The sequence below is a fragment of the Neolamprologus multifasciatus genome, chromosome 2, assembly GCF_963576455.1.
Source record: "Neolamprologus multifasciatus chromosome 2, fNeoMul1.2, whole genome shotgun sequence".
NCBI classification, from domain to species: Eukaryota; Metazoa; Chordata; class Actinopteri; order Cichliformes; family Cichlidae; genus Neolamprologus; species Neolamprologus multifasciatus.
Window position 1 is genome coordinate 29280685 of NC_140440.1, and position 19901 is coordinate 29300585.

At 40.9% G+C, this 19901-nt stretch overlaps 2 protein-coding genes across 2 annotated transcripts; one reads left to right on the forward strand and one right to left on the reverse strand.

Annotated features, from left to right (window-relative positions):
- Positions 1–2572: 2572 nt before the first annotated feature.
- LOC146524703 (endonuclease domain-containing 1 protein-like) lies at positions 2573–5230 on the reverse strand. Its single transcript, XM_085134595.1, has 2 exons — positions 4715–5230; positions 2573–4452 (listed from the first exon to the last, which is right to left on the reverse strand). The coding sequence occupies exons 1-2, from the start codon at positions 5012–5014 to the stop codon at positions 3844–3846; spliced, it is 909 nt and encodes a 302-aa protein (XP_084990721.1). The 5' UTR covers positions 5015–5230; the 3' UTR covers positions 2573–3843.
- Positions 5231–9920: 4690 nt separating this feature from the next.
- LOC146524704 (zinc-binding protein A33-like) lies at positions 9921–18886 on the forward strand. Its single transcript, XM_085134566.1, has 6 exons — positions 9921–10651; positions 11378–11473; positions 13183–13416; positions 13589–13611; positions 13948–14063; positions 14759–18886. The coding sequence occupies exons 1-6, from the start codon at positions 10127–10129 to the stop codon at positions 15322–15324; spliced, it is 1560 nt and encodes a 519-aa protein (XP_084990692.1). The 5' UTR covers positions 9921–10126; the 3' UTR covers positions 15325–18886.
- Positions 18887–19901: the final 1015 nt, after the last annotated feature.

Here is a 19901-nt window from a genome sequence, read left to right on the forward strand (position 1 = left end):
AATTGCTGTTCAAAGAGCTGCTGCTTTTTCAGAACTTCTTGTTAATGATGGCTATCAAATGGAGATGCTCGCCAGCCACTTTATTAGGTACACCTGTTCAGCTACTTGTTAATGCATGTGTCTAGTCAGCTGACTGGATGCATGCGTTCACTGCATTCATGCATGTCAAGACAACAAATTTGAACCAAGCATCAGAAATGGGAAGAAAGATTTAAGTGACTTTGAACGTGGCGTGGTGGTTGTTGTTGTTGTCACGTGGGCTTGTTTGAGTATTTCAGAAGCTGCTTATCTACTTGGATTTTCCCACACACAACCATCTCAAACTATCTTGTCAATATGGACCAAACCCTCTGAGGAGTGTTTCCAGCATCTCCCCACAAAGTTGATTCTGTTCATCTGGACGTAGCGTTTTCTGTGAGAGAAACATTTCATCACTCATCCAAGAGATATCTTTGGTCTCAGCTGACTTCTGTTTCTGATGATTTCTATTTAGTCAACTGAGACTGAAAAAGCCACTTGAATAAGTGAGGAAGCGTTTCTCCCATGGAATAGAAACAGAATCAACTTTCTGGGATTTCCTTACCCAGATGATTGAGCCTGCATCAACACTTTCCAGCACCTTGTTGACTCTATGACTGGAAGAGTTAAGGCAAAAGGCAATCTATTAGCAAGGTGAAGTGGTAGGTGAGGGTAGATTGATGTTTTCTCTCATGATCGCCCACTCTACAGCTAAGTCCTGATATTAGAAAGGTGGTGAACCTAATTCGCAAAGTCCTCTCCACTCAGGATTATTTCTGTTCTTCCCACAGCAGCATGATGTGTGTCGAGGGGAAAAGATATCCAAGTCAGGAAGTTCATATTTGAAGAAAGAGCAAAGTAGACCATCTGTGCTCACTAACGACAGCCCTGCTTGTCATCTATCCAGCCCACTTCAGGCTGGTTCTGACGGGATCTTCAACTTACCTCGTACCAGATGACTCAAGGGCCGAGTGCTGGAGTTCTACCCACAGTGTAATCATGTTTCTCGGGGTGTCGATGGACTCGCAGCTTTTCTAGTGCAGCATGGGAGTGAGAGGGCCCTCAGTTTAAATAGACCTGCTTTTATCCTCAAACGCTGCTTTGCTTTCTGTCACATTTTAGAAAATGTGTGTTGGGAAGAGCTTCACATTCAGTCTGGCTGAAAAAAAAAAGTTTCATCATGATAAAGCTGTTTATTACAGCCTGTGTGCAGGCTGCAGTCATGCAAGGAAAGGGTTGCATGTTACATGGCCAGAGTTGTTCTGTTTTTATCTACATCGCTTCTTTGTGGTTATTATGAGTAAATAGAAAGTTAAACGTTTTACGGAAGTAGAAAGAAACGGCTCTTTATCTGAAGTCTTATTGAATTTATCTATTTTCAGACCTTAAGGAAAAGTCAAAACTAGATCTGTTAAGGTTAAACTAATTCACAGTGCACTGGCGAGACTTTACTGAGCTAAACTGTAATAAAATAGATTAGGCTGGTGAATAGAAGTGCTTTCATACAAAAGTCAACCTATTTTATGTTGTCTGAGTCATGATCATATTATAATTATAAAAAATATTGCCATATTAGACATATTCAAGTGTTGGGCTGTTGTTGAGAGTTTCTTTTGTGCACTAGTTATACAGATATAAGTCTCACTTACTGATATTTGTGATTGACTGATGGGCTTTCTTGCACTATGCAATGAAAACAGCACTTTGACATATCCTGGCACGCTGTGTATTTGACATAAGATACTGTGTCTTCGTAGTTTTTAAATAGCGGCTAAAGTCTAGAGTAACTTAAAAAAGACATAAAACAGTATGACACTCAGCAGTTTGGTTTGTTTGCAGGTTCTGGGTGAGCGGTGCGTGAATGTAGAACAACTACAAACTAAGCTAACAAGCCGTGTTTGTTAGCTCGGCCAGTCAGGTTGGACGAGGGAGAACCCTGGAAAGATTCATTTCTGGCCTCCTGACCCAGAACAGCTCAGTTGTGCTGCAGCTCTAACCAGGACGGCTCCATTAGTACATTTTTTGCAACATCAGGAAAAGATAAAGAAAGAAACCCCCAAAAGTCAGGGTTGAGGCTGTGAAATGTGTTGCACGGATCTCAGGCAAACCAGTGTTTACTGAGACAAGAAAAAAAACAAAGCTCAAAGCAAATGGATATGATTTAAATAGTGGTTCATCATTTGGCTGTTTGCCACGTGATTGTGCACATCGAGTATAGCTGTGCACCACATCTATCAGATGTGATGCACAATGCAACAGTTCACAATGCAACACGTGAAATGTGTTGCATTATTAGCATTTGGTAAAATGCTATAGGAAGTAACTGAATGGTGTCTGATAGCTGATAGCTAGAAGCTGATGTTGTTTTGTTTGCATCCCATTTAGCACCATGTTTTCAATGGCTGGAAGAGCCATGCAGGAGTTGCGGTGTTGTAGCATTTTCCTACAAAGAGTCTGTATCCAAATATGTTTTCACTGTCTCTATTAATATTAAAAATCTAAAGTCTTTTTTTTTTTTTAAAAAGAAGACATAAAAAAGCTGTCCATCTGTCAGAAGGTCAGTTTGTTTGCAGAGTAAGGGTGAGTGGTGCATGAATGTGGAACGACTACCAGATCAGCTCCAGCGAGCCCTTTTCTGCAGGAGCAGGAAAGACAACAAGTAAAAAAGAACCCAGACCTACAGCTGTGAGATGTGTTGTGTCTCACATCTTATTTGCGGTTCAGACATTTAAGTTTCACCATTGCTATGTGACCAAAACCAGAGTACAACCTCGTTTATTAGAAAATAAATGTTGTTAGATAATAAATTCACTTCCTGTAGCTTTTTACCAAGTGACAGTATAGTTCCTGCTTGCCAGAAGAAACAAGGGGCGCTTGTGGTGTTGCAGCATTTTCCTTCAGAGAGTCTGTCTCCAGCTTTATATCAAGTTTTCTATAAAAATTTGGGCTTCTTGAGAGATGTGAAAGATTGGAAATAACACACCAAGCACAAATGCTGTGATGCTATCTATGGGTAACCACTATTTAAATCATATCCATTTGCTTTGATCTTTGTTTTTCTTCTTGTCTCAGTAAACACTGGTTTTCCTGAGATCCGTGTTCTTTGTGTCACTGAAACTCGCTCTCTCGTGGGAACCAAATTTTCTGAACATATAAAAACTCACCTTACCATAGTTCGACCTTTATTTAGCAACTGTCAGTTCACAGCAAGTCTGCGGTTTATTTATTTTCTTTATGTGGTCAAATAATTCATGAGAAAGTTTCTCATTTCAACTATTTTTCTTTAGTTTGACACAATCATCCTTAAATGTTGAACTGGGTAACGTCAGTGGCAAACTTCTGAAAAAAAGTGACCCAGAAAGCTTGTCTGCCCCTAAAATGTTTTCTATGATTTAATGCTGAAATTCACTAAGTCATTTTTGTAAAGACGAAAAAATGAAATCAGACATTTGTATAGACTTAGTATTTATTGATGGTGTTCCAGCTCAAATGTACATTTGTAATATGTAATCAATAACTGACTCATGTTAAAACCAGTGCAGTTTTATTTAAAAGAACTGAGCGCTTGCTACTCTCTGTGTTTGGCTTTTGAATCTATTGGAGAATAAACATTAAAATCACACACTTCAGTCTTGATTAATTGGAAAATGATAATGCTATTAAATGTGAGCGAAATGACATTAGCAGGGGGGGGAAATGACATTTTTACAAAGTCAATCAGGTGGAAAAAAACTATTTCAGTCCATCATGTCCTCGATAATCAAGCAGAAGCTCGATAATTAAAACTGCAGCGAGTTTATCAGAGTCCGGTCAAGCTAAAGGCTTTTATGCCTGACAGCGGTTATCAAACAGACTGATGGGCATGGCCAGTCTTTCTGCCAGGATAACCTCCAGGTTCTCTAACGGCATCCTCCTCACATCATAGCCCCGCACGCTGGGCTTGGCATTCTTATTAACTGGCACAATCTCCTCGCCGCTGTTCGGGTCGTTTCTTCCAACTGCAGCATACGTGGGGAAAAACTGCTTCACATTATTAGGGAGATCAGATTTGAATGATGGGCAGCAGTAGGCAGACCACATGTATTCAGGAACAGACACCCTGTTATTAATCCAGTGGTCCCCAGATTTGTATGGCATGGCCCCGGTGATCACGTACATGGTCCCGTTGCAGGACATATTGAAATCTCTCAACACGTCATTCTCGAGTTTGCTCCAGGGTCCAGAGTTGGAGCCCTGTTTTTGGGGGACAATGTTTGTCAGGGTAAAGGTGGCTTTCCGGTTGTCGAGCGTCTTCTGGTGCAAGCTGGGATTGAGATGACCCTTGGTAAAGTTGGAGTTCCTGTAGTCATCAAGCACCGCCTGGCTTTCAATCACATTCTGGTCGACAGGGGTGTCGAAATGCTTCATCTCTGGGCTGGCACCGGAAAATGCCAACTGACAGACGGAGGAAAAAGGACATGACCATGTTTAGAAACTATAAAAGAGTTTGCTGCTTCTGTTTGAGTTAAACAGTCACATAGCTTTAAACATGACCTCATTTGAAAATGCAAATGTCTCTTTCTTCATGGGTCCACAAAAGAAAACATATATGTGACTGTGTTTTTCATACATGTGTTTTTTACGTATAATCTCTATTTTCCACCGGAAAAAAAACAATGAACACAACACTATAAAATAAGTGTCTGCTCCTTCTTACCTGCGGTTCATACATCCAAACGGATTTGGGTCGTTTGCCATCAGCAGGACTCAGTCTGTACGCAGAGAACAAAGGCACTCGACGCTGACGATCATACAGGCTGGCAAAGTGGTACTGGTTTCTATAGCGCTGGCATATTGGCTGATATCCTTGTGCCCTGACACCCTGTGGGGGAGTTTGATTATAGAAGAAATTAGGGCAGTGGGAGAAGTCGTTGCCGATCTCGCCAACAACCAGGCTACAAAGAAGAAGTAGAAACAGAGCTCTGATGGAGGGTTTGAGCAAATTCCTTTGAGACATCTTCTGTAACAGATGAGCAGGTCAGCTGTAGATCAGAAACAGATTCTAGTAAGCAGACGAATCCCCGGAGTAAAATAATCCACAGTTGTTGTTTGTTAGTTCTGCATCTGCAATCTAACGCTGAGGTTTCCTCATTTATACCAAGAGCGCGGTAACAGTTCTTACCCACCCACATCAACGTTTACAATCAAACTTCCCCTGCTAATGACCAGTCAGGCTCCCTTCTGAGAATCAAGTTTGCGTCACAGATTTTAAAAAAAATCTTGGATTCTTTTCAAATTTTAATCATTTGGAAATTTTGTCAAGGTAAATGGATAAATTTGGACCTACACACTCGTAGGAACACCTTGAGTTCTACAAATCCTGGGATTTTATTTGTCACACTATGTCAGTCTGATGACACACAACATGCACTGATGATATTAGTTTTAAAAAGAGCAAAAAACGTGTGGTAAAGTCACAGGAACTGACATTGCCTTTCCTGTTTGTTGTCTCGTACAAGCTGATTTTTTATCTTGAGTACACTTAGTCCAGAATTTTTAATGGCCAGGAGAATCTCCCTTATTACACTTTGTACCTAAAAAAAAGAAGCATCATGGAAAACTTTGAGACGTGTATCTCGTTTGAGGCAGAGCGGTGTGACATGCGATGCTTTCCATAATGAAAATCAAACACTCGTTTCTGTCACCACTGTCCTAAACCAGCTCCAGCACATGTTTAATGCAGCATCAGGTGTTTATTGACAGTCATTTGACAAATTATGTATTTATGTAATCACATGCTGTCAAATGTTTCTGTTTCTCTTTCTGTCTCATTGGTTTCGGTGTAATGCAGTTTTTCCTTCTGTCATCAAAACTCCGCTCGATGTCAGAACCAGTAGGATTCTGAAAGACAAAAAAAGCTCCTCGCAGAGCTTCCCCGATTTCTCAATTGCCAAAATAGCAAATGTTTACTACCAGTATGTGGCTTCTTTATTTTGTTATGTGCTCAATTTGTGGGGAAATTCTCCATTTTAGTCCGTTTTTAATCAAACAAATTATGATTCGCTACATTTAGGGATTGTCAGAATGCAGAAAAAGCAAAAAATATGAAAGAAACCACGATCACAGCAGAAAACTACAGATTAGATATTTTTCACACATCTAAATGAAACATATCCTGATACTTACGTGTGAAAGGAAAGTTTGTTTACTACAAGCTACTGGTTCTGTGTTGTAGTAATGGTTTTCTGTATGACTTTATCAGTATCTCACATCACTGTGGAGGAATTGTGGTTCACTCTTCTTTACAGCGTTGGTTGCAAAGAAGACGGCTTGTGTCCATCTGTTTAATCATGGACATCAATTTAAGGTCTGGGACATTGCAATATCTTGATGCTTTTGTTTTTCTGCCATTCTGTTGTAGATTTGCTGCTGTGCTTGGGATCATTGTTTTATTGCACGGCCCACTCATCACAAAAATGGGTGCTTCCATGTTCTTTTAGAGGAAAGAAGCTTTCTCCTGATAGTCCTTCCAAACAAGACAAACTTGTTTATTCTTCTTCTAATGGTCATGACCTTTAAAATTTAACATGCTAACGGAGGCCTGTAGAGTCTGAGAGCTTTTGGGTTTTCAGCAGTTTCGCATTGTTGCAAATTTTTGGAGTGAATTTGCTGGAATTTCCAATCTTGGGAAGATTATGGCATTGTGTTAACCAACATCTGAATGCTCTAAACCTCTGCTTTTATAGAGCCGGTCATACTTGCATTTGATTAGCAGTGCCTGACAACTTCACTTCAAAAGTAGAATGGGAGGCAAAACTTTCAGCTTCCTGGCCCTCTTCTGTGGAGCCAGCTCCCAGTTTGTATTTAGGAGGCAGAACCCATCTCTACGTTTAAGATTAGTCTTAAAACTTTTCTTTTTGAAAAGATACATAGATTCTTCCCACTGTCGCCAACTGTTTGTGTGATTTGGTGCTATATAAATAAATTGAAACAATTAAATTACTTCTTACCCACTTAATTCCAGTAGTAAGGACGTATTTAATTTTTCACAGTACTGCACAGGTGAAAATATATTTACATAATAACTTAAACTGACTAAATGTATACATATTTAAGATTATACATATTGAATACATATTACCTCTGGTTTTAGTAAGCCTGACCGCATATTACTTGGTATTATTCAGCCATCAAACCTCATGGAATTACTCTCTCACTATCTACAGCATTTGTGGGCATTAGGAAAATGTCATATTTACTGGTTTCAGTTTTCTATAATTTAGGTTTTTCAAATGGTTGAAACACACTGCCTCTACATCTAGCCATGATTGATCTGTTTCTACAGAAATGCAGGATGTTACGGTGTAGTGAAAAATTTACACAGAGCCCACACAAATGCAGAACAAAAACTATAAATGCCATATTTACTTTCACAGTGTTTATGGAGAAGTATACAAGTACAAGGACCGGTGTCTTTGTGGATCTAAAGAAAGCACATGACAGGGAGCTTAGAGCGGAAATGTGGGACTGCAGGAGGAAGTCAGGAGTGGCAGAGAAGTATGCGAGGCTGGTGTAGGACATGTCTGAGGACAGCGAGACAGCGGTGAGGTGTGAGGTAGGAGTGAAATGTGGGGATGGCATTACATCAGGGAACTGACCTTCCTACTTAAGATGGTGATGGACAGGCTGACAGATGAAGTCTGGAGTCTGCTTTGACAACAGGTGTAGGGAGCAGGTGGAAGAGAGCCTAGGTGGAGGTATGCTCTGGAGAGGAGATGAATGAAAGTCAGTAAAAGCGAGACAGAATAGGTGTGTGTATAAGGAGACAGGTGTAATGGGGAAGCAGCAAAAACATAGATAAAAAAAGATAAGTGATCCAAAGCTGTGGACAGTGCACAAGAGAGGTGAAGAAAGGAGTGCAGGCGGGGTGGAGTGGGCTTCAGGTGTGATTTGTGGCATGATAGAAGAAAGAATGAAAGAGAGGATTTACAAGAAGGTAGGAAGACGTGCTATGATGTATGCTTTGGAGACTGTGGCACTAACAAAAAGACAGGTGGCAGATTTAAAGATGTTAAGATTTTCTCTGGATTAGAAAGGAGGGCATGCAGAGGACTGTTGTAGCAGATGGGGATGCTAGTGACAGGGTGAGATAATCTACTGTAGCGACCCCTAAAGGGAGAAGTGGAAAGAAGAAGAAGACTCACAAGCTGTTTGAGTTTTTGGGCACACAAAAGTTTAGACGTAATCTCACCTCTCTGAGAAACCCCTAAATAATCTTAGGAATGAGACCATTTGTTGAGAAAATGTTTTTAATATTCATGAGAAAACCACCAGAATGGAAAACTTGTTATAATATTTAATATATCGCCTCCCTCCCAAAATATTCTGATAGTTAATTTGTGAAATGGATACAGTTTACAACAAGCTGGTCTCAAATTTAGCGTCTGGAGGAAAAAATCCAGGAGAAAAGGAGCAAATACTGCATCAGTCCTTATCTTAAAAATGCACCTGGTAGACTGATCATCAGGGCCATCTACTGAGCACTCAGAGGAACAACAGCAAGTGGCAGGATGACCTACATGACCCTGACATTAATCATGCAAAGTGTATAAAATTGACTGAGACTAATAAGGCTTTATTTGTATTAGCGTGTAATCCGTGGACAGGCAGAGATATAATTTTAATTGAAGAATGCTGGCAAGAGTGTTTTTTTTTCTTGGTGTCAGCTACTTTCTCTTCCCTTCTTCCTTGCTCTGAGTCATGCTTTGCTGACTGGAAGGCTGTGTGTGTGTGTGTGTGTGTGTGTGTGTGTGTGTGTGTGTGTGTGTGTGTGTGTGTGTGTGTTCTTGGGGATAACCTGGAGAGGCAAGTTTAATTTAAAGCCCAATTAAAGGCCTAATTAAAGAGCCCTTATACATGTACACTAATGCTCTCTTACATGAGTATTAACACAAATTTATTCAGTGTTGTCTATATTAAGTAGCTGCGCCTCTACAGTGTAATGCAGTCAAATCCATAAATGCCATGAATGGGACTTGATTACACCGACACTGTGAAAACATGTAGGGTAAAACCTGTGATGTATATGTGAAGAAGGAAACTCAAATGCATTTCAGCGCTTCAAAACTTAGTTTCAATCTTCAAAAGCCTTTAAATGCTTTTGATTCTGTCTGAGATGGGTGTTGTTCCAAAAGGCGATCATCTGATTTCTAATGTTTCTGTATGTTTCCATGTTTAATGTCTCTACTTATATTTGTAAATAGACTGTGATCAATAGGATTTAAGAAGAGATTATACATAAAATATAGAAATTAGTAAAAGTATTTCTGCGTTATTGTAGCTACATTGTAATGAATCCAGCCCCTTTTGGCCACTTAAAACATCTTTATAGAGCTGTGATGTCATAATTGTTGCAATTTATGCTGCCTTCTTGGCGAGATCTTTAAAAAACCCTACATTTTTAATGTCAATAAAACTTTTGCGCTGGATAAATAAAGGATAAATAAAAGCAACTATGGCAAAAACTAATTGCAGATCTTACTTTATGACAGGAATGATGTTTCTGTCTCAAAATGACTCGATATGCTCAAAGAGAGATAGGTTTGCCATATATTTGTATGAGTTTATAGGCCAACAACTTATTCAGAGCTGTTTATATACGGGTAATCGTTTTTTGGAAAATACGGGAAATCACTTTTTGGTTTGTGTCTTTTACCCTACAACACAGAAGTTTCCGCTCACACGTTTCTGATTTATTTACTGTAAGTGTTTAATAATTGAAAAACTTATAAAACCAACAAGTCAGCCAATTTGTTCCTGGTACAAGCCCCTTTTAAAAAATCCTCGCACCAATAACGTGACCTTTCTTGTTACTGTTCTCTTCCTTCTAAGAAACCCTCTTTCGCTCAGGGCAATCGTAAACACACTGCGCCCTTTAACGGAGCCCTTCATCACGCCCAGCCGACCCTGTTTCTACACGCCTTTGGTCGCTTCCGTGAAAAAAGTCGTACTGCTGTCAGCGTCAGACCACTCCCTCTCTGAATGTGAACGGAAGAGCAGTTTAGTCTTGTTTCCCCGTCACAGTGTTTCCCACAGACGTGTCTTCTGAGAAGTATGAGCGCAGTAGACGATGGCGGAGGCCAACGCGCTTGAAGAGCTACAGTCGGAGCTCACCTGCCCGGTGTGTTTGGAACTCTTCCATGATCCCGTGATCCTTGAGTGCGGGCACCACTTCTGCCAGGTGTGCATCATCCAGTGCTGGGAAGCTAAGGCGGACGAGCTCTCGAGTTGCCCGAAGTGTAGAAAGTCGTGCGCCCGGAAACTGCGACCCAACTCGCTCCTGTGCAACGTCGTGGATAGTGTGCGCAGAGCCCGCGCCATGGACGCGGCCGCGGGGATGTGCGTGTGGGACCACGAAGGTACGCTGGAGATGCCCGAGGACCGCGAGCGGGGTTCCAGCATGAGCAGCGTGGCCTCGTCCATCGGGCACTGGCCACGCCTGGGAATGGGTTTGGATATGTGCGAGGAGCACGAGGAGAAGCTGAAGCTCTACTGTGAGGACGACCAGCTTCCCATCTGCCTAGTGTGCGGGATGTCTCGAGACCACAAGAACCACAATGTCATCCCCATTACAGAGGCGTTTGAAAGCTACAGGGTACTGTTTTGTTATTGGCTTGTTTTTAAGGCTCCCGGTCTTCCAAAAACTTAAATCAGGCATATACAGACATTGTATTGAGATTTGACCAACATAATCACCAAATTTGATTTATTTTTCTACTGTATTTTTTTGCTCTATAGTGTAACAGCTGGAGCTTCTAGATAAAACAAGCAATCAGAGTTTCAAGGAGTGGCATACTTTACAATGCTTATTGGACACTCCTCTTATTGTACTATAGTACTGTAAGTTTCACAAGTATTCCTATAAGTCAAGTCAAAACTACTTTTTTACTAAAAAACTCAACTGCTCTAATGTAGCAAGCAGGCTTTTCATAGATGTAGCAGTTGTGCTTTAAAGAGCACACTCCCTGTCTGCCCCAGGAGCCTTTGGGAATTTTTGTGCGTTACAGGAATTCAGCAGGCCTCTGTGAGCTTCACTACCTTTCAAACCTGGCAGCTGACCTTCATCATGTTGTTTGGCGACCCGCTCTGAGAGGCCTCTCTGTGTGTCTTAACATGTTTAAGCAGTGCTAAATTCCAGCTTTGTTAGATTTTTGGGGTCAGGGCGCTCAGTTGAGGATTGCCGGATGTATGACTCCCATTAAAGACGGGACGTTGTTCGGACTGACGCACGAATCAAATTAACTGTTGATTGAAGCGTAATCTGGTTTATATAACCTCTTCTCAACAAACGTTTTTATGTGATTATCTGTTTGTCCTGCAGGGTAAGCTGTCTGTGGCTCTGGAGAGGGTTCAGGTGCAGACAGAGGAGGCCACACTCTTCCAAAAACAGACCAATGAAAAGATCCTTCTCATTAAGGTATCACGTCTCTGTGTGCGCTGGCTGTTTCTTTGTGAAGCACTGTGAAAGAAAAACACGCCAGTGTGTTTGTCCTCTAAATATAACCAGAAATTCTAGCAGCCAGGCAACATTCTGACGCATTCCTCCACCTTTACCTGTCAAGACAGAGGGATGACTGGCGGTACTAACGACTGGTGCTGACACACCATGTTCTTACTCATCTTTTCTTTAGACGTGATGATGATCAGGAGCTCATCCTGGACTAAAAAGGGAGGTTCATGAACATTCATACACATTATTTTGTGTTTATCTTCGTCATGCGCTCTTCTTTCACAGGCTGTGCATGTGCCCTAACTGCTTCATGTCACACAGCTTGCGAGGGAACTCAGCTGATAGAGTTTCGACAGGCACAGGAAGAAGTTCACTGAAACGCACGCTGTGTGTGTTAAACAAACATATGAGGGCAGTGTTAGAGAATGCACCGGAGCATTTCTGCCGTGGCAGATAACTTCGTCTAGCTCTGCTCCAGGTTATCGCAGACCGTTTCCTTTCCTATCTGTGTGTTTAAATGTGTCAGCGGGTGTATTTTCCTGTCTGTCTGTTTGACCCAGTTTACATGCAGATTCACAGATTTTTTTTCTTCACTTCTCCCTTTCTCTGTCAGTATGACAGGATGTGGTTGAGCAGAGGAAGTTTGTCAATTTTTCTTCTCTGTGTTAAAAATACAGACATACCTCTATCTATCTATCTATCAATCGATCGATCTAGTAAAAACTTTTATATCTCAGTAAGATATAAGATATAATAATTTGTGCCACATATGACATAAAATGTATCGTCTCCTCATAACAAATACTGATTTTTCCTATTTGATGAACCACTTCTGGTCTGAATGGCCACAGTGTAAAGTTGTTGATTTAATCTGTTGAACATAAGGTTGTAGTCATATTTTCAGAGAAGGAAAAAAACCCTGTATTTTTATTCAATAATAACAGTAAAATAGGACACTTCCGGTTTTAGTGTCACACCATTACAGTCAATGAGAAGTAAGTGTGTCCTCATTTTCACTGACACGCAACAAAAATAATAATCTACTTGTTAAATAATAATAACTCTCTAATAATAAACCCTATTAAAACAACAGTATGTAACAGAAATTTCAAATGTGACAAAATAAAACTGAACCCCACCGTTTGTCACAGCATAGCTCGGTATTTTTCCACCCCAGGAAGAGCTTAAAAAGACTCAGAGATCGTTATCATACAAACTCTAAAGCAGTTAAGCATTTTGAAGACAGACTTGGTTTCTGTCAACTTTAAGGGGCATTTTTGAGTTGTGCTATTGCTTTAACCTCCTAAGACCCGAACTCTTTCATGGCATGCTTTTTTTATTTTTTGTTATTTGGGGGACGTGATTTAAAAACAAGTTATCTTTTTATCTGATTTTGCTCTACAAGGGCCAGAGATCCACATATGAGGACATTTGTTTTAAATTTCGATAGAACAGTGGTAGTATAATGTCCTCGTAAGAGACATCAGCCCCTTGTAGAGCAAAATATAGTATTGTGGTCTAGACAACCCAAAATTGGATGTCCACATATGTGGACGCCAGGTCCGAGGAGGTTAAAAAAGAAAAAAAGTTGTACAAATCAGCTGTGCTTTACCTACTGACTGGCAAAGTTATCTGAGTTCTTGCTCTCTGTGACCAAATTCCTCGCTGCATTTCAGGAGCGAGTGGGAGATTTGGAGGAGCTGGTCTCTGCAGAGTTTAGCCGTATGAGGGAGTTCCTCGTTGAGGAGGAGGAGTGCATAAAGGAAAAACTGCAGAAGCAGAAGGAGGAGAAGCTTCAGCAGCTAGAGGAGGCGCTCACTCAGTCCACGGAGCAGATCAGCCAACTGGAGATTACAGCCGATAAACTTCGGCTCAAACTTAGAGAAGAAGAAAATCCTGAGCAACTCAAGGTGAGAGAAGAAGAGGCGGGGCAGAGGAGAAGGATTTATGGACAAGCCACATATTTTTCATAATCTTTCAGTATACTTTGCTAATAACTGGAGCACATATAAAATAATACTGAATAAAGAATGAATGAAAGTCACATGTTTGTAATCACAGGCCTGTTTCTATCTGTTTCAGGGGATTAAAGATTTTATTGGAGGGTGAGTACTACTGTAATCTTATCCAAGAAGTTCTGTCAGAGCTAATCAAATCTCATTTATCTCATCATGAGTTTTGTCCAAAAGTCACAAGGCAATCATGTCCGTTTTGAGTTGTTTTCGAACAGAATGAGAGGTGGTGATTGTTCCAGCTAGAAACACATTACTGGTTCAAATTTCATTTTAAATGTGGAGAGTAAAGGTTTTGTTAGTTTCTTCTTAAATGAAGGTTACTTGTACTTAAATACTTCGAATATGCTATAAAACACAAGTTCACAACCATATAGTTTTGGATGTTTCATAATCTTTAAAACGACTCTCTTTCCCTCTCCCTCTCAGGGCAGAGAGCTTGTTTGAGCGCCCTGCAGAGATGGCTGTGGACCTGCAATCTGGAGACTTTCTGGGGCCTCTCCAGTACAGGATTTGGAGGAAAATGAGCTCAATTCTTCAGCCAGGTATAAAGATAACACACGTCATGCAAACCAAGGTCAAGAGAACAATAGTGCTCATTAGTCATTAACTGTCTAGTCTGGAAAAAACACTGACACAGCGCTCGTGGCCTCTAGTATCCTTCAAAAACCAAAACCACAGGCCTCAATACAACAAATCCAACTTCAAAGCCCCCGAAGACCAACAGAAGGCCTTATACAACTGATTTCACAGACTCACTAATGCTTTTTATGACAAACAGTGGTGTGACATCAAAATTTGTTGGAATACTCCTTTAAAAAGATTTGGCTGCGTCTAGAAAAGACATATTTGTGGTTCAACTCATTGTTCAGTCTCGTTTCAGCCTGCTCTGACTGGCAGTGAGTTTCAAGCGTGACGCCATTTGTTGTCTGAACTTAACCTCTTTGTTACCGATACAGGTCGAGCGTACACATGCTTACCTTGGGTCCGTGATGACCTCAAACATCACTGCTGTAAAACCAGGCTGCTCTCCAGAAATTTATTTAATCTCTGGATACATCGGAGCCACGTTATTTATATTTAATATGCGTCCATGTAGCTGATGCTCGTCTTACACTAATTGCGCAGGCTGGTATTCAGTATCTTGCTGAAGGTCACTCCAGAGGAGTTCGGGTGGTGTCAGTTCTTGTAAACATGTTTCACCTTCATTGGTTTGTCTCTGTTTTTCATGTCCTCCCAGCTGTGACACCTGTGACCCTTGACCCAGACACAGCCTACCCTTGTCTGTGGGTTTCCCCGTGTCGCACCAGCGTCCAGGTGGGAAAACTACAAGCGAACCTGCCCAACAACCCCGAGCGCTTCACCCGCTACAACATTGTCCTGGGCTCTGAAGCCTTCTCTTCAGGCAGACACTACTGGGAGGTGGAGGTAGGCTCTAAGACGGCGTGGGGACTGGGCGTGGCCACAGTTTCCGTCAACAGGAAAGATGAGATCAGCCTTTGCCCGGATGATGGTTTCTGGACGCTGGTGCTGAGGGACAGCGGAAACGGCAACAGCGAGTATGAAGCTTGCACTGACATAGAGGAGAATTTATTATATCCCTCCAAACCTCCGAAGAGAGTGGGGATATACCTGGACTACGGTCGTGGCCTAGTGTCGTTTTATGATGCTGGAGACATGAGCCACCTCTTCACATTCAATGATGCAAAATTCAAAGAGCCTGTTTTCCCCTACTTCAATCCCTGGCCGATCATCAACGGACACAACCGGGAGCCGCTCACCATAGTAACGCCACACTGGGGATAGATGGCCTTTTTTTTTTTTCCATCAGAGTACCGACACTGCGCATCAAACGGATTCAGGATCAAACTGCAGACTCGGCTGCTAATAACTTTAAGGGACTTGTCTCATTAGCATTCACACATCTGTCTTATTACAAGGACTTTTTAGGGGTATGACGATGGTCTTGTAAGGTTGTCAAGCTGTGGATGAAACATCAGACGGACCAGAAAGGCGACACTTCAATCAATCTAGCTGCAAAGAAAGTACATGAAAAGATAATCAATGAACTGTTTAGCTAAAACCTAATCTGTTTGATCCATTATTCCTCTGTGTGCCACCGAGCTCCGTTGCTGTTTGACAAATACTGTTATAAACACAACCTGACACAGTCTTTTATTATGGTGAGCACACACACTGGTTTTATTCTCAGTCAGTCAAATGCACATCTTCCTGCTGATGGATATATTCAGCAGTGCACCAAATGCATATTAATCTGCACCTAAACTAGTTCCAAACAGATGACTGTGTCTTCTTTTTGAGTAATTTTTGCTGAAACACAGACATTTAAAGAAAACATTTTTAAAATTTTGTATTTTAACACGAGTTTTTATAACTATGATATCAAAACATGGTTTGTTTTGGCTTTTTAACTGGATTTTCTAGCAAAGTTTTTAATGCTTTTTGTATTTTTTTAAAGTACTTTACAGAAAGCACATCTACTGCTATCATTCAGCACGTTGTTTGTGTTTCATCTAACAATGCAATACCATTTTTTTTTTTTAGGTAGTTGTTTTATCTCTGTGCCATTGAAAACATAATGGGTGTAGTATGTTATGACAGTATGAGTTCTGCAGTATGATTCGTCCACCACCTTCATATTTGTCTAACACTAATCTGAAATGTAGTTTACTAATCGTCTGTTTGTATCCTCAGAGTTTAATGTTGTAAAGCAAATGTAATGTGAAGTGATAGTCACCAATGTCTAGATCAGGGGTCGGCAACCTGCGGCTCCGGAGCCGCATGCAGCTCTTTTGTCCTTATACTGCGGCTCCGCATGGTTTGGGAAAATAAATTAGAAGTATTTAGCTGAAGTGTATTTTATTTATGTTAGTAATTTTTTAACTTGTAGTTCTAAATTGGAAAATTATTGTGATATTAAAATATAAAAATAAAATTATATTCTATTATTTTTTCATCGCTCAAAATAAGCATCACACTCACGGAAGCCGGTATACCCGCCGAAACGCCGTGCATTTATCGAGACTTTCGACCCCAGGTAGGCCAATTATGGATCTTCGGATCCAGATTATGTCAGCAGCTGTTCTCCACCGTGAACTATGTTAAAAACAAACGCCGCTCACGCCTCACAGATGACAGCTTACAGTCCTGCGTAAAGATGAAAGCCCCGATTTGCAGATGCTGTGCGCAGAGGTTCGGGAGAAGAAGTCCCATTGTAAACATATCACGGCAGACCCGATGATGTTTCCATGAACATGCTTTTCTGCATCTCTTTATTGACCACTTTTCAGACACGGTTGCTGACGCATACAGCCGGCTGTAGCTTTTCAGCTCACAGCCCAACACATACCAACACAACAGCACAGACGTAAAGGCGGCGAGGCGTGATTGCGGGTGCCGCTCAGGTGCGTCCCCCGCCCCTGCAGCGGCGCTGCAGACCACGCCCCGCCACACACATTAACCAGGTAAAATACATATTTAGGGAGAATTTTGCAAATATCTATTTTTCATTTTTTAGCAGCGTAGTGCTTTTTTCCAATTACTTTTTAAAAGTCAGGTCAAGGCTCCAAAAGCACAAACGCGATATAAGGGTGGCGGCTCACAACAGTTTTTGTTTGCTACATGGATCATTTTAGTTCAGCTGGGCGTCTTTAATTTTTGTTCTATTTCTTTAAGAGTTCAAAATGTGTTAATTACATAAATAAAATGTAACACAATGTAGCACTTCAAGGATTTCATAAGCAACACACCATAGTTGTTCAAACAAGGCATAAAGGTAAAAAACAATATATACAGTGTTATCTTCATTTTCGATGTCAAAAAGTATTTGCGGCTCCCAGTGTTTTCTTTTGCGTGGAAACCGAGTCCAAATGGCTCTTTCGGTGTTAAAGGTTGCTGACCCCTGGTCTAGATAGCTGACATGAGAGTTTTAGGGTATAATTAACTTTGATTGCACATGTAGTACCAGCAGAGGGCAGCCAAAGCTAACTTCGAATGAAGCAACTTTAAAGCATTTGTGCAACATATGAATGCCACCCTCATGAAAATGCGACCCACTGGAAGCTGTTAGATGAAGATTTTAAAAATGGTCAGCTCAGACAAATCAGAAATATGCTTCAAGTGGTAAAACATAAACTTAAATATCAAGAACTATCCACAGACTGTATAGGAAAGATGGTTGTCATCTGAAGGTGCCGGTATGAATGTGAGTCCGTTGCTTTTAAGAAGTGATGTATTATAATGTGTAATTTTAAACACTGCCTCTGAAATACAGTGCTGTGCAAAAGTCTTGAGCCACCCCTTGATTGTTTATATTTTTCTAGGAATTTGGGGATTTAATGAAGAAGAAGGAAGGAAAAACCAAGTTTATACAGTTCTAACAAGATTGAAAGTCAACTTATGTCATAAAAATCTTTATTTTCTAACACAGCCTGAACTGTAGTAGGCCAGCCTTGTTGTAATTTCTTTAAGTAGTATTCAGGAACAGTTCTCCAGGCTTCGTGAAGGACATTCAGAGCTCTTCTTTGGATGTTGACTGGATTTTTGTGTTGTTCTCTGTTGGGATGATCCCACACTGCTTCAGTTATATGCAGGTCAAGATGGGACTGCATGGTGGAACAAAATCTGACGTCTTCTGACTTTTCCATGTTTATCGTTCCATCAATTTTCACAAGATCTCTGAAACCTGAAAACCATGACAGAGCCAACGATGTGCTTTATGTACAGTTTCTCATGTGACCCACTTGGTAAAATGAAGTGTTCACATCTGCTATAGATATTTACTGTTACCCTGCTCTCCTGATCTCCTGCGTACATATTGATAACAATCATTTGAAGGTCCAGAAGCATCTCTCTGGTCCTGTGTCATCTGCATCTACATTTCAACTGCTGTAGATGGTTTTTTGGCCCAATTTTCTCAATGTATTTAAGGACACACTGTACAGCATGCAGCAAGTTTGGTGCCATCATACTATTTTATGCCTGCCAAACTGTGATTTCTTTTGCAAATTCAAGAACAACATGGTGTGTTTTTGTGACAATCTGCTTGTAACCAAGTGCCTTTAAGGACTGGGCTAAAACGGATCATTGAAAGACCTTCAGAAAGCTTGGAGAACTATCAGTAAGACTAAGACTATTGCTTAAACAAGATGGTGTGGCTCCTTGGAACCAAAATAAAAAGAAATTAAGGGAGTGATTCAAGCTTTTACACAGTGTTACATTCTTCAGTATTACATTATGATCAAAAACGAACACTGAAACTTCAAAACATTAAAGCAAGGATGAAAACTCACTGGAGAAGAAAGCTAAATGAAATAAAAGTGAATGAATAAAAAGACAAACAATAGTTTCTGGTATAAAAACCTTTGTGGACTTTATTGTGATTATTTCTTTGTTGCTGATGTATCACAATATAACACAACAACCCTCAAACGTCATTTTTGACACAAACTCAACAAAAGCTGAACATTTGAGTCACAACATTGTGTTAATCAGTTGATTACCTGTATCCTACCCGTGGTTGAGTTTGGTGTTTACCTGTCACAGATACGCTCTGTGTTCTTCTTTCACTCTGCAGTTAAGCAAGGTTAATGAGTCCTCTCCTGCCAGTTGAGCAATTCGGTAATCTGTGACTACCATTACGACCAAATAAGTAATGAGAATTAGTCTGGCCTGAATAAAACGTACCTGTTCTGCCTGTTTAATCTCTGTGTGTCATCTGCATACATTACCCACAGACTGCGGGACTGACCTGTCAGGGCTACGTACAGCCTTCAGTCGAACCCTTCTCTTCTCTAACTGTTCTGATCTGTAATTAGATATTATTACAGGCTGATCGACACGCAGTAACACAAGCCTTCACTTCTACATTACTGCTCAGCTGACCCTCCCACTGCCATTCATCACATCTTTGAGTTTCTTTAAGGTCAGATAAGCCTGAGATGAAAGAAAATGAACAAAGACACACACACACATTTTTTCCCTAACCTCTAATTTCTCTTTCCATCTCGTCCATTCATTCTTCATCTTTCCTCGATCAGATGACGTATCTGTTCCCAAAATATGAGCCGCTATTTTTAACCCTCAGTCGTGTAACTTGGCTTTTCTGTAATGGATCTCTTTTCTGCCTCCACTCAAGAATTTGTCTCTCCATCTTATCAATAATCAATGAGGAGAGGGGCTAAAGAAAGACAGCCGAAAGACAGGGTTAAGATGATTAATGGAAACCTCATTAGGAACTGGAGAGAAGTGAAGCTATACATTATCAGCGCGTCTGGAGAACGCACACTATTGGAGGTTAACTGGAGATGCGAGGGGCAGAGCGGCGATGGAGGGAGCTTTCAGGGGAGGCAGTTAGGAACAAA

Excerpts from the sequence above, each read along its gene's own strand:
- LOC146524704 (XM_085134566.1), top strand. The coding sequence starts at position 10,127 with ATGGCGGAGGCCAACGCGCTTGAAGAGCTACAGTCGGAGCTCACCTGC. Across the intron at positions 13,417-13,588 it reads AAAATCCTGAGCAACTCAAG|GGGATTAAAGATTTTATTGG; the intron begins GTGAGAGAAGAA and ends TATCTGTTTCAG. Across the intron at positions 14,064-14,758 it reads GAGCTCAATTCTTCAGCCAG|CTGTGACACCTGTGACCCTT; the intron begins GTATAAAGATAA and ends ATGTCCTCCCAG.
- LOC146524703 (XM_085134595.1), bottom strand. The coding sequence starts at position 5,014 with ATGTCTCAAAGGAATTTGCTCAAACCCTCCATCAGAGCTCTGTTTCTA. Across the intron at positions 4,453-4,714 it reads TTTGGATGTATGAACCGCAG|TTGGCATTTTCCGGTGCCAG; the intron begins GTAAGAAGGAGC and ends TCCGTCTGTCAG.